Genomic DNA, 13,566 nt, shown 5'->3' on the forward strand with positions numbered 1-13,566 from the left:
TTAAAAATTGGAAAGATAAACAAAATCTTGATCAAAAAAAGTGGTTTTAAAGACCATGAGGGAGAAAGGAATTAACAAAAATGCAGAGAGATTTGGTGAAGGATAATACTATCAATTAAAGTTATTCTGAAGATTATTAAGAGGGAGAAATGAATATGAGCGGTATAGCACAAGGAAAACAGGATAAAGAAGAATCTTATTTTTATTTTTGGTCAACTGTAGATATTTAAGTCAGGCAGCACAGTAAAAAATGGGTAAATTTAGTTTTGAGCACCAAAGCCTCAAGTTTCTGGAGAGTGGAACAAGAGAATTCATCAAGGAGTACACTAGAACCATCAAGGTTTGGGATAACAAAAGTGTAAATCAAGTTTTCAGCACAAAGCTAGAGTAGGCAAATGTATGTTTTCATGGAGGAAGAAAACAGCTGATCTCAGTATTTATCCCTTAGCAATGGAGTAGCTAAGTATAGATTGTAGCTAACCGAAGGGAAACAGTGAAGAGTGCAAGTGAAAGGAGAAAGATAACATTAGATCTTAAGTGGGAAAGACAGCAAAAAAGGTGGAGGGACAGCAACAAAGATATCCAGGGTAATGGAAATGAGAGTAAAAAAGATAGGACAATACAAAGAATGTGATCAATTCTGTAGGAAAGAAGTGATTGAGATAGTTTGGAAGAGGTGTACAATACTTGATCCGCAACAGGAAATCACAAAGGGAAAACTTTGAACAAGCCTATCTGTAAAATAATAATATTTTAATGGAAATAAATTTGAAAGTTACAAATTTCTCAATTGTATTTATACCAGGCAAACTTTTTTTGTAAATTCTAATGAGTTGCCATCACTGTAAAGACCCTTTGGATGGGAAAAACAGGAAATTACTCACCAGTTTCTGCTGTGGGGCAGTACTCACTGCAGAAATAAAAAAGAACAGCAAATTGAAATAACATGATACATATCAACTATGCTGTTTACTTTATAGTTTAACATTTTCTCATTAATAATACTGGAGACAAAAGAAGAAATCTTGCATTTTAAAATATATATTTTTAATCAAGTTTGTGATTTTTCAGGTCATTTATCCTGATCTCATAACCTCAAAATTTACAGTAGCAAGAGACCAGGAGTTTTCCAAAGACAGTCCTCACCCTTTCAGAAGAGCCATAAGGTTTGGCTAACTTTAAAAATGCTGAGAAGCTAAACAGAAGCAAAAGTACACGGTGATATACCTATCTCGAGAAATACTTATTATAATGTGGATTTTATATTACTTAGTTGTTATTCTTTATTTGCTCACTTACTCCTTTTTCCCCACCAAAATGAGAATATATATATATGTGTGTGTGTGTGTGTGTGTGTGTGTGTGTGTGTGTGTGTGTGTGTGTGTGTGTGTGTATATGTGTATGCATATGTGTGTGTGTGTGTGTATATATGTGTGTATATGTGTATGCATATACGTGTGTGTGTGTGGGTGGGTGTATGTATGTGTGTGTGTGTATATATATATATAGGAGTACACAGGGAAATCTTTTCTGTGTAATGGATTTGTTCACTGACTTTTATGAATACTGCAATGGGGGCCCTCAACTCACAAATAGAAGGGGTTATCCCCCACAGCTAGACATTTCCTCTAGCTCAACGGAGGGTCATTTACTAGAGACCTCAGCCTTGGATTCACACATTCGTTGTCATTTTTGTTATTATTTGAGTTTCTTGGTTCTTATTTGTTCAGGGAGTAGATCGATTAAGTTTTATTCTAATTTCAATGATACATTGACAGATAAATACAGATGGCTAAGGACGAGGTAAAATTCATTTCTTTTAATGTAAATAGGCTATTAAATCCAATCAAATGTAAGAGAATTTTATCCAAAATGAAAAAAGAACAAGCCCATGTAGTATATTTACAGGAAACACATTTAAGTGATAATGAGCATAAAAAACTAAAGAGAATGGGCTTCAACTAATCTGTTTTCCTCCTCATATAAATCAGGACATACGAGAGGAGTTGTTATTCTTATCTCAAGTAAGCTAAATTTTGAAAAAATATTCAAAATGGGAGATAAAGAAGGCAGATATATTCTGGTAAGGGAGAATATCAATGGCAATTCAGTTACTCTATTGAATATATATGCACCCCCAGGAAGAGATATTGGTTTCTTTCAGAAAATTACTGATATTATGGTAACAGAAACAGAAGGTCTCCTGATATGTGGGGGAGACTTAAATTTACAATTACAACCGAACTTAGACTCTTCCAATAAAAAAACCTCTGAAACAAAATCTTTACATAAGAAAGTTAATACACTTTTTGAGGATGTTGGTTTAATTGAAATATGGAGGGACCTTTTCCCTGACAGAAGGGATTACACTCATTATTCTGCTCCACATTCTGTATATACAAGAATAGACTATTTCATGACATTTGGAAAAGACAAAGACAAAATAAACACCTGTGGAATTGGGACAATAGATGTAAGTGACCATGCACCTATATACTTATCTGTTGATTTTGACCTACAACCAAAGAATACTACCGTAGATGTCGGATTATAAGCCGCTACTTTTTTCCCACATTTTGAACAGCTTTGAACACTGCGGCCTTTACTACGGTGTGGCTAATGCATGGTTTTTTTTCATGCCGCCAAAAACATTTTGCCTCGTAACAGTAGACCAATAAAATTGATGAGTAGTTCACAGAGGTCCAATGAAATTGTACGATAAATCAAGCGCACTTTCACAATTAAATTATTGTAAATCAGTCATTTGTACTCACCCTCATCAACATGGAAAACACTCGAAGAAAAGCATTGTCCTGCCTTTATGGCAGTTATTTAGTTTATAATATTTTCGCTTAGTAATTCATTTGTTAGTATTTTCTAGTTAAAGTTAGAAGTACTACATCCCGGGATACTATGACGTCACATCCAGTTTCGCCGCGTCTTGTGGGAAATACCGGTTTGCGATAAACGGGAAGGTGGGGCGGAGCGGCATTAGACCCGATCGAAAACGCTGCTTTTAAGTTAAAGGCGATCAATAACTTTTCCTGGTAGGCTGCAGTATATATTTTTTTTACCAGTCCTAAGGAGATATTGGAATGTTGTTCGTGCACTGTTCAGTAAAAAAGTATACGCAACGTAATTTGTGTGTTACCGATACGTATGTATATTTAAAAGTAGCTGCGTTACAGGCACGGTTTGAAAAAAAGCATTTGCAATATGTATTTGTTTATGTTACCATATGGATTTAATTAAAAGTTAAAAAATCCTCACGTGTAGTATCTTTCTGTGTAAATATCTCATATTACAACGTGGGACACCTGCGGCCTAAAATCCGGTGCGGCTTGTACAAGTACAAAATTGATTTTCTTTCTAAAATTAGAGCCAGCGGCTTTTAATCAGGTGCGCTCTGTAGTGCGAAATCTACGGTATTTGGAAACTAAATTCAAGTCTACTCAATGATCCGTACTTTAAGGAACAAATTAAAAAAGAAATTAGTCTCTACTTAGAATTTAATGATAATGGAGAGGTTTCACCTCCCATTTTATGGGATACTCTGAAGGCGGTCTTAAGAGGGAAAATTATAGTGATATCTTCATATAAGGAATAAAACATTAGAGGAATTACAAAATAGGCTGAAGGAACTAGAGAAAAAACACAAATTAAATTTGGCACAGGATACATAAGGGGAAATTAAAAGAATTAGGAATGAAATAAATAATTTGGCTACGCAAGAATCAGGAAAAACTTAGTGTTTCTGAAACAGAGACATTTATGAAAGTGGATCGAAATCTATGAAAATACTGGCGTGGAAACTGAAACTGAAAAAAAAAGATAGCTGAAAATACATTCATAGAATTAGGGACCCAAGAACGAAAATGATAAAAAATAAGCTAAGTGAAATTCAAGAAACTTTTGAAGTGTTTTACAAAATGCTATATTCCAAAGTTCCAGGAGGAAGCATATCCCAAATTGACACCTTCTTGAATTCTCTAGAGTTACCCACTTTAAGCGAAGAACAAAATAGAAGGATGACTGCTAACATAACTGAAGTTGAATTAAAAGCTGCAATTAGTAGGCTTAAATTAAGCAAGTCACCAGGATCAGATGGGTATACGGCAGAGTGGTACAAAGAATTTAAAAACGAGTTAATTCCTGTTTTACTCCCCATACCGAACTGGGCTCTAAAAAAGGCACAAATGCCACCCAGTTGGAAGGAAGCAATAATCTCAGCTTTACCGAAAGAAGGCAAGGATAAAATGGAATGCAGGTCATTTAGACCAATATCCGTTCTTAATGTAGATTATAAGTTATTTACCTCCATCATGGCCAAACGATTAGAGGAGTTTCTACCCATACTGATACGTAATGATCAGACAGGTTTTATACGCAACGCCAAACTCAAGACAATATACGAAGGACACTTCACATTATGGATCATATACAAAAAAATACAATCGAAGCAATAGTGATAAGCGTGGACACTGAAAAATCATTTGATTCGGTTAATTGGAATTTTCTTTACAGAGTTTTACACAGATTTGGTTTCCAAGACACAATTATTAAAACTATACAGTCACTATATGAAAATCCTACTGCTTGGATTAAAATCAATGGATATTTATCAGATAGTCTTACCCTAGAAAGGGGCACGAGACAGGGTTGTGCATGGTCACCACTACTCTTCGCGCTATATCTGGAACCATTAGCTCAATACATCAGACAAAATGAAGATATCAGGAGAATTACTATTAAAGGGACACAGCATAAATTGGCTTGTTATGCGGATGACATTTTGATCTATCTAGGGCATCCAACATACTCTTTACCTAATTTGATGCAATCCTTTGAACAATATGGTCAATTATCAGGATACAAGATCAACATAGATAAAACCCAATTACTTTCATATTACTATAGCCCACCAAGAGAAATTGAAAGTCGATACCCCTGGGCATGGTACACAGACTCTTTCAAATATTTGGGCATCATTATGCCAAAAGATTTGGCAAAATTATCAGAATGTAATTATCAGCCTCTATATAAAAAAATTAAGGAAGGTGTGGCAAGATGGAGCCTGATTCCTTTTTTCAGTCTCAGTTCAAGGATTGAGTCTATTAAAATGAATATACTGCCCTGACTGTTATATCTCTTTCAGACCCTACCAATAGAGATTAATCAAAATCAATTCAGTGAATGGAACAAGATGCTATCAAGGTATATTTGGCAGGGTAAAAGGCCTAGAGTTCGTCTCAAAACTTTGCAATTAGCAAAGGAACAGGGGGTATGGGGCTTGCCTTCTCTTAGAGATTATTATTTTGCAGCACAGTTGAGAGCTGTGATATATTGGTGCAAACCATCATATGACGCTCAATGGAAAAACATTGAGGAGCGGGTACTTCCCATCCCCATACAAGCAATTTTGGCTGATAACAACCTGCAAAGGTACATAAATACTATTGATAACCCATGGGTGAAATTGACTCTTAAAATATGGAAAAACACTATAAAATATAATCTAGAGGGAGATATTGCAATTCTTAAATGGTGTGCATATGACTCTGATTTTACACCAAATAAACTGGATGCTAGATTTAAGGACTGGACAGCTAAAGGAATAACAGTTCTTTGCAACATAATGAAAGAAGGAACACTATTCAGTTTTGAAATGCTTAAAGAGAAACACTTATTAGAAAAACAAGATTTTTATTGGTACTTACAGATGCGATAATATGTTAATAAGACGCTTAAAAATGTAACCAAGACAAATACTTGCTTGATAGAGCTCTTTAGAAAAGCATATAATTCAGATAATGGTAGTAGAATCATTTCAAGCATGTATAAGGGGTTGTCAAATCTTAAAATACATTCGACTTCATACATTAAAACAAAATGGGAGAAGGAAGGAGGGATGATTATATCTGAGGAAGAATGGACAACAATATGGAGATATCAATGGAAGTGTACCAGTTCACAGAAATGGAGGAAGTTTGGATGGAAAAACTTGATAAGATATTTTATAACACCCTCTCAGAAATCCCATTATGATGGTAACCTCCCTATTTGCTGGAGAAATTGTGGAAATCAAAATGCAAATCATTATCATATTTTTTGGGACTGCTCTGTTATCAAAAACTATTGGAGGGGGATACACAATGCCCTACAAGACATCTTTAAATGTGAAAAACCCTTGGAGAGTAAGACCATATATTTTGGATATATACCTCAAGAATGGTTGAAAAGAGATAAATATTTAATGAATATACTGTTGGTGGCTGATAAAAAGAATCTTACTAGGAAATGGTTATCACAGGAGAGACAAACATTAAATACATGGATGGAAATTACAATAGACATTTACAAAATGGAGAAGATAACAGCATCTGTTAATCATAAGCTGGAACAATTTGATTCATTATGGAAAAATGGTTTAACTACATAATGCCACATAGGCCTGATTTTATTCTCACAAATCAATGAATCTGTTATAAAAAAAAAGATCACTCCCTACTTGTATATAGTTCTTTCCTTTTGCTTGTTTTTTCTTTCCACTCTTTTCTATAAGTGTATACCCCTGATAAATACTTTGTGGAGATTTTGTGATATATATGATTATATGATATATATGTACAATGTCTGAAATACATCTTATGGAAATATTTGTTTGATGAACTTCAATTAAAAAAAATTACAAAATATACAGTAGCTTCATTAGGACCACCAGGCAGCAGGAGGGTGTATTCAAAGGACTGTTCATCAAACAATTCCCTGGCAGGAAATCTTTTCTCATCTTGAGGTCCAAGATCTGGCAGGCAGAACCCCAGCACATCAAGTTAATGATCCAGGCTGTGTATGACATCCTGCCTAGTCCAGCAAACTTTTTTGCTGCAGACCAAAGCGAGGCATGATCATGTCATCTCTGTGTTGTTAGAAGGATCCTGGAACACATCATTAGCAACTGGCCAAAAGCCTTGGGAGAAGACCCTACAACTGACACTATGTCCAGGTGCTGAAAGCAGTGGCAGAAAGTATCTCATTGGCCATTAACAAAGCAGGCACCTCCACCAACTCAGAAAGCCTTTGTCAAAACTGGAGACCAATCACAGCCTCAGTCCAGATCACCAGCAGGCTTGTTCACATGGTGTCTGTCTGACAATTGAAAGATGATCTTGGCAAGCAATTAAGTTTCCTGACTTCATCACATTATCATCACTGAAGCCTGACAAGGTTATTCTGTCAGAAATCTTGAAGCAGATGGTCATGGTAGAACAGTCAGTGCCTTGGAAGACTGGACTGATGGGGCTTTTGAGAGTAAGAAAGAAACACCAGGAGCTGATAGAGCAGTGTCAGAGACAAGGGTGGAGGGCATGATGCAAGCCTATAAAGATGGGGTGCAGAGTTTTTGGTGGCTGCTCACTATGCAGAATGTACTCTCTCTCCTTGCTATTATGGGGGCTGCAAAAAAGAGAGGCATCAGGACCGTCACAGAGGCTACTGAGCAAGCCTCCAGATTGCTAAGTATTAAGTGGTATGATCCCTGGACCAATACTGCTGGGACACAAGCCAGGGCCTGAATCCTGGCCGAGTCGCTTGGGTGAAGATGTCTGATGTTGAAAGACCCAAAAAATCCCAGATCAGTTTTTTGGTTGACAGCAGTTTCAGTATAGCATTTATAAGAAACAAAATAAAACTTATCACTGCACACACAAACACCTACTTTGAGCCTGTGGGCAATGTTAGGGAATCTATGGCGAAGTTTGACCAAACTCCAGTACTAGCAAGCGATAAAGCACTATTAAACCATAAGTTAACCAATATCCTCTTGACAGTTAACACAAACAGCTTCACAGATTTTAAATAAAAATGTATAAATGTCTTCATCATCTCTGTTTTGCCATATTGTTTGGTATTCTGCACCCAGGAAAGTGAGGTGGGGGGGGGGGGGGAGATGAAATTTGAGTCACTTTGCACCTCTGATTTACTCGCAGGTTTAATCATTGATAAGGAAGGCAAATGCAATGTTAGCATTCATTTCGATAGGACTAGAATGCAAGAGCAAGGATGTGATACTGTGGGTTTATAAGGCATGAGTCAGACTGCAAGCAGCATTGAGAGCAGTTTTGGGCCGCTTGTCTAAGAAAAGATGTGCTGCCATTGGAGAGGATACAGAGGAGGTTCACGAGAATGATTCATGGAATGAAAGGGTGAATGTATAAGGAGCATTTGATGGTTCTGGGTTTATACTTGCTGGACTTCAGAGAATGGGGGGGAGGGGTTGTCTCATTGAAACCCATCAGTATTGAAAGGCTGAGATAGAGTGAATGTGGAGAGCATGTTTCTTATAGCGGATGTGTCTAGGATCAGAGGGCACAGCCTCAGAATAGAGGAACACTATTCAAAACAGAGGTGAGGAGGAATTTTTTTCTAGCCAGAGTTGTGAAATTCATTGGCACAGATGGCAGTGGAGGCCAAGTCATTGAGTATACTTAAAGCCAAGGTTGAGAGGTTCGTGTTAATTTGGCCATCAAAGGTTATGAGAAAAAGGCAGGAGAATGGTGTTAAGCGGGAATCTACAGTATATCAGCCATGATGGAATGGTGGAACAGACTTGATGGGCTGAGTGGCCTAATTCTGCTCCTATGTCATATGGTCTAAATGCCAAAGCGTAGCTATTTCTATCTTCTCTTTCCTTTTCAGGGTTCTTTTGTAGACCCTGATCTGGAGTTACACGACGACTTCGATTCTTTGCAGAAATGGGACCCGCTCTCAGGGCCTCACGACCAGCCACCTTTCAACATGCCAAGGACGCAGCCTAGAATCCTTCAGGGTGCTGGATTTTCGTGGCTCTGGAGGCAGGCAGATTCAAGGCTGGTGCCACAACCTAATATGTGTCATGGGAGTACATAGAAGATTGAAAGCAGCGAGCTGTTGTCGGCTGTATGCCCAGAGAGCCAGGTTCTTTGGACACAGAGCTCGGAAAACGCAAAGCAACAGACTTTTAACACCATAAATCAGCAAGTTATTTTGTTATGTCTCCTCTCTCACTGTGAAATGGGGACACCTGTTTTTCCCTTATTAGGGAGAGAGAGCCTGTGATATATCGAATACTAGGTGAACGGTACTGCAAGTCTGTGTCCTTAATGATGCTTTGCTGCACCCTTGAGTGCTCGGTGAAGGGTGCAGATGCTTTTTTGCTGGTAGGGGGGATTGTTGCTGTGCTGCTGCTTATGCTTGGGAGGGAAAGCTGGTGGGGGATTTGGGGTTCTAACATTTAAGTGCACTCCTCTGTTTTTGTGGACGTTTGCAAAGAAAAAGTATGTCAGGATGTCTATTGTATACATTTCTCTGACATTAAATGTACCTATTGAAACCTATTGAATATCAGTGCTGCAGAAATTAAATGGATGCTTAAGTAAATGCAGAAGAGACCAGAACTGTTGCTGAGCAGAGATTCAGTAGGTTGCAAGGCTGAAGGAAAATACAGATCGTAGAAGGGGAAGGACCATGGAAGACAAAGATAAGAATGAATTTTGAGGATATGTTTACTTAGGAGCCAGGACAACTGAACTTTATATGACCTCAAATTTGCAGACAACAGAACAAGGAAGAATGGCCCACAGTACATAGTAATAGTGAAGGTTAGTGGTATTAAAAGGCAAGGATGAGTGCTTTACCAGCACGAGTTGACTTAGCTATCAGTACTGAGATATTGCGTGCTAAGACAAAAGCACTCAAAATGACAGCATTATGAGGCAAGAAACACAACAGAATCAATGAGACACTAAGATGGTTTAGGTTTCAGACTGATGCCAAGCATAACACTGCAACTGGTGGTCAGGGAATGCAGCTCGTGATGATGACTGATAATGTAATTCTGGCTTTTTTGTTCATTCTGCTCTGATGGTTTGAAAAAGAGCCCAGCAATTTCGAAGCAGGGAAGAGTGCTGAAGGAGGTGATGTGAGCTGCTGCTAAAGTATAAAGGCAAAAAATTAACAACTCATTGCTTTGTTTGTAATGTTACTAACAATCTTGATGCACGACTTTCTAGTCGAACTACTGAAGTGTACAATTTCTAACCACAACAATGTGAAACTGTTTTGAATCATAAATTACCTGCTGAGCCAGAAGGTGGTGGAGCACCTGCTTTCTGCCACTCTGTTGCTTCCACAGCCATCCGTCGAATATAAGATTCATCTACACACATTAAGATATTTTCTGGTTTTATATCTGTATGGATAATCTTGCATTTGCTGTGTAGATAATCCAAACCCTGCAAGACCTATTAGCAAACAAAGCCAAGAATATGATTGGTAGTTTCTCATTTTTGTTAAATACTGAATAAACAAATCTATATTTTTACACTGTTCACCATCATGTTTCAGGAAAAGTTTCATCAGTCCTCAAATGTGTTCACAAGAAGAGCACACTACCAATATCTTCATTTACAAAATGTGTCTTTTATCCCCATAAATACAAAATTTAATTCTGGCATGCTGATACTTTACTGAATTAAAGCTCAATACTTGCATCGACAATACAGTAAACAGACTTGGAGCAAAGTTTCTTTTGCCAGTCATGATTGCAAATTTGCACAGCCCCAGTTGTTTCAATCCAAAACAAAACGCAGTCAAAACAAGCAATAATCAGTGTGAAATGAAGACAAATGGAAAAAGTCCAGGCTGCTCATTTCAAATGCAGTTTTTATTTCACTGGGCAAGTGTTCACCTTAAATTCTTGAAAATAGCTCATTCCAGCTTGATCCAGCCTATCTCCCCAAAAGTCTGCCCAATTTCCACTTGCCAGTATAAGATTTTGTGAACAAAACAAGAAAGTCATTTTTTTAAACAAAAACCTCAGCCCTTTACTTCCACGACAAACTAAAAGCAGTTGCCTTACATTGACATTAGTACATCAGACCCTGTCTCTTAAAGTGAACACAACAATGACAGTGTTTGTGAATTACATAGAGCAGTTTCTACTATGAACAATACGTGTCATCTGTCACCACTTACATTAAACCACATACCCCCCCCAGAATTCACCAAAACCAGTATTAAGAGTCTGTCTGGAGCTCATATAAGCTGGCCAGCTTGGGTCCCTTGTGCCTTGGTTGGAGTAACATCAGGTCTCCCTGGCTTATACAGGGGTGTGCTGACATGCACATGGTCATGTTTTGATGCAAACGGTATGGTAGTGGAACTATCCAAGTCTTGGTGGGCCAGTTTAAGGCAATCTACAGAAAAACATTCAGGTTAACCCTTCCAACCCACAATAAAAGTCTTTTCACCCCATTCCAAAGCACAGAACTTGTCATCTTAAGGGGGCTTGAATGTTTGGTGATGTGCATGTTGGTGGGCCAACAAGGCAAAACACAGGTCAACTAGAATCCAAAAGTTCTGTATGCCATGATGTGAGGAAGGAATAGGTGTAAAAGAACTGAGTTTACTGAGGAGAGTGAAATGCTGCTGAGACACTGACCAGACAGTCATGGCATCAGGAATAAAACCACACCCAATACCCGTAGCAGCTACGGAGGAGTGCAGGTCCTCTTTTGAGGCCATTCTGAGCACCAGCAGGACCCACGGGAGACGATCATGCCCACAACTGTCTGTCAAGGAGACCCAGCCCTCAAGGAATGGTGAAACTGCTCAGACAGGCCATTGGACTGCAGGTGATAAACTGTGGTGTGATGCAATTTAACCCCGAGGTCCTGGACCATTGCAGTCCAGAGGTCTGGTGAACTGGAGACTATCAGAAAAAATATTAGATGGGGTGTTGAACCGAGTGTCCCAGATGTTGAGATAAGTCCGAACCACGTCTGCAGCGATCGCTGACGCTAGACAGATGACCATTGACCACTTGGTCTTCTAGTAGACTCACCACCCTAGCTGCAGTGGAACTAATAAGCAATGCTATAATATTGTAAAATTCGATATTGTCTGTGGTGATCTCTCACAGCACAAACTGGGCTTTTACCATGCAAACCACATGGCAATGTGCAGCTCCGAAAACTCTGGTACCTTCAAACGACTGCATTGGTCTACATGTCATTGAAGAAGAAGAAAGCCCTTAACTCCGAGTGGAGTTAAGGGCATTTTTTTTTTTAGCAGGCTTTCTTATTTTTACAAGGCCGAGTTGCTGGCTCAACACTCAACACAGCATAGATAGAAAGCGTGCGGGGGGCGGGGAGCTGGCTGGATTTGAACTGGGGAGCCTTTGCTCTGAAGTCCAGCACTGATGCCACTATGCCACCAGCCGACCAAATGTTATTGAGTAACCCTGGAATTGTCTAAGAGCATTGGGGTCACAAATGTAAGATTTTGTGAATAAAACATACAAGAGTCATTTTTTTATGTACTTAACAAAAGCCGCAGCCCTTTGCTTCCAAAACAAACAAACCAAAAGCAATCACCTTGCACTGATGTAATTATGTCAGACACTATCTCTTAAAGTGAACTAAACAACTCAATGAGTGTTCAAAGGTTTAATACATTGTCAAAGTACGCGTGTACATTACAACTGATATTTGTCTACTCCAGATAACCATTAACACAGAAAAACCATAGGTGATAATAAAAGATATCAACTCCCCACCCCAACACAATAAAGAAACAAATCTCGAGTTTGTGAATTATGTAGGACAGTTTCTATTATAAGACCGTAAGATATAGGAGCAGAATTAGGCCATTTGCTCATCGATTCTGGACTGCCATTTCATCATCAAGGCTGGCTCATTTCCCTCTCAGTGCCAATCTCCTGCCTTCACCCTGACTAATCAAGAATCTATCAAACTCTGCCTTAAATACACCCGATGACTTGGCCTCCATAGCCACCTGCGACAAAGAATTCACAGATTTACCACTCTCTGGCTAAAGGAACTCCTCTTCATTTCCATTCTAAATGAACTTCCCTTTATTCTGAGGGCGTCTCCTCTGGCCTTAGATTCCCCCATCATTGGAAACATACTTTCCACATCCACTCTATCTTAGCCTTTCAATATTTGATAGGTTTCAATGAGATCCTCCCTTCATTCTTCTTTTTTCTTTAAAAAATATGGAACGCTTCACAAATTTGCGTGTCATCCTCGCGTAGGGGCCATGCTAATCTTCTCTGTATCGTTCCAATTTTAGTATATGTGCTGCCGAAGCGAGCACCCTTCATTCTTCTGAATTAGTCAGTACAGGACAAGAGCAATCAAATGATAAGCCTTTCAATCCCAGAATCATTTTTGTGAACCATCTTTGAACCCTTTCCAATGTCTGCACATTCTTTTGTAGTTAAGTAGCCCAAAACTGTTCACAACACTCAAAGTGGGGCCTCACAAGTGCCTTATAAAGCCTCAACATTACATCCTTGCTTTTATATTCTAGTCCTCTCAAATTGAATGCTAATATTGCATTTGCCTTCCTCACCACTGACTCAACGTGCAAATTAACCTTGAGGGAATCCTGCACGAGGACTCCCGAGACCCTCTACACCTCATATTTTTGAATTTCTCACCATTTAGAAAGTAGTCTACACTTTTATTCTTCTACCAAAGAGCATGATCATACACTTTCCAACAATGT

General features: G+C 38.6%; 1 protein-coding gene and 1 non-coding gene across 12 annotated transcripts in view; both read right to left on the reverse strand.

Moving 5' to 3' along the window:
* Window positions 1-13,566, reverse strand: part of LOC140738806 (SRSF protein kinase 2-like) — a 201,307-nt gene that overhangs the window by 54,983 nt on the left and 132,758 nt on the right. For all 11 annotated transcript variants that reach the window (XM_073066665.1, XM_073066663.1, XM_073066664.1 and 8 more), the window contains 2 exons: window positions 10,112-10,277; window positions 885-910 (listed from right to left, as the gene is read on the reverse strand). In XM_073066665.1, the coding sequence (XP_072922766.1) occupies window positions 885-910; window positions 10,112-10,277 (192 nt within the window). The remainder of the gene's footprint in view (window positions 1-884; window positions 911-10,111; window positions 10,278-13,566) is intronic.
* LOC140739046 (U6 spliceosomal RNA) lies at window positions 13,046-13,152 on the reverse strand. Its single transcript, XR_012101555.1, has one exon. It is a non-coding gene; the product is annotated as a U6 spliceosomal RNA (small nuclear RNA).

Source organism: Hemitrygon akajei, chromosome 14 (assembly GCF_048418815.1).
Source record: "Hemitrygon akajei chromosome 14, sHemAka1.3, whole genome shotgun sequence".
Lineage (NCBI taxonomy): Eukaryota > Metazoa > Chordata > Chondrichthyes > Myliobatiformes > Dasyatidae > Hemitrygon > Hemitrygon akajei.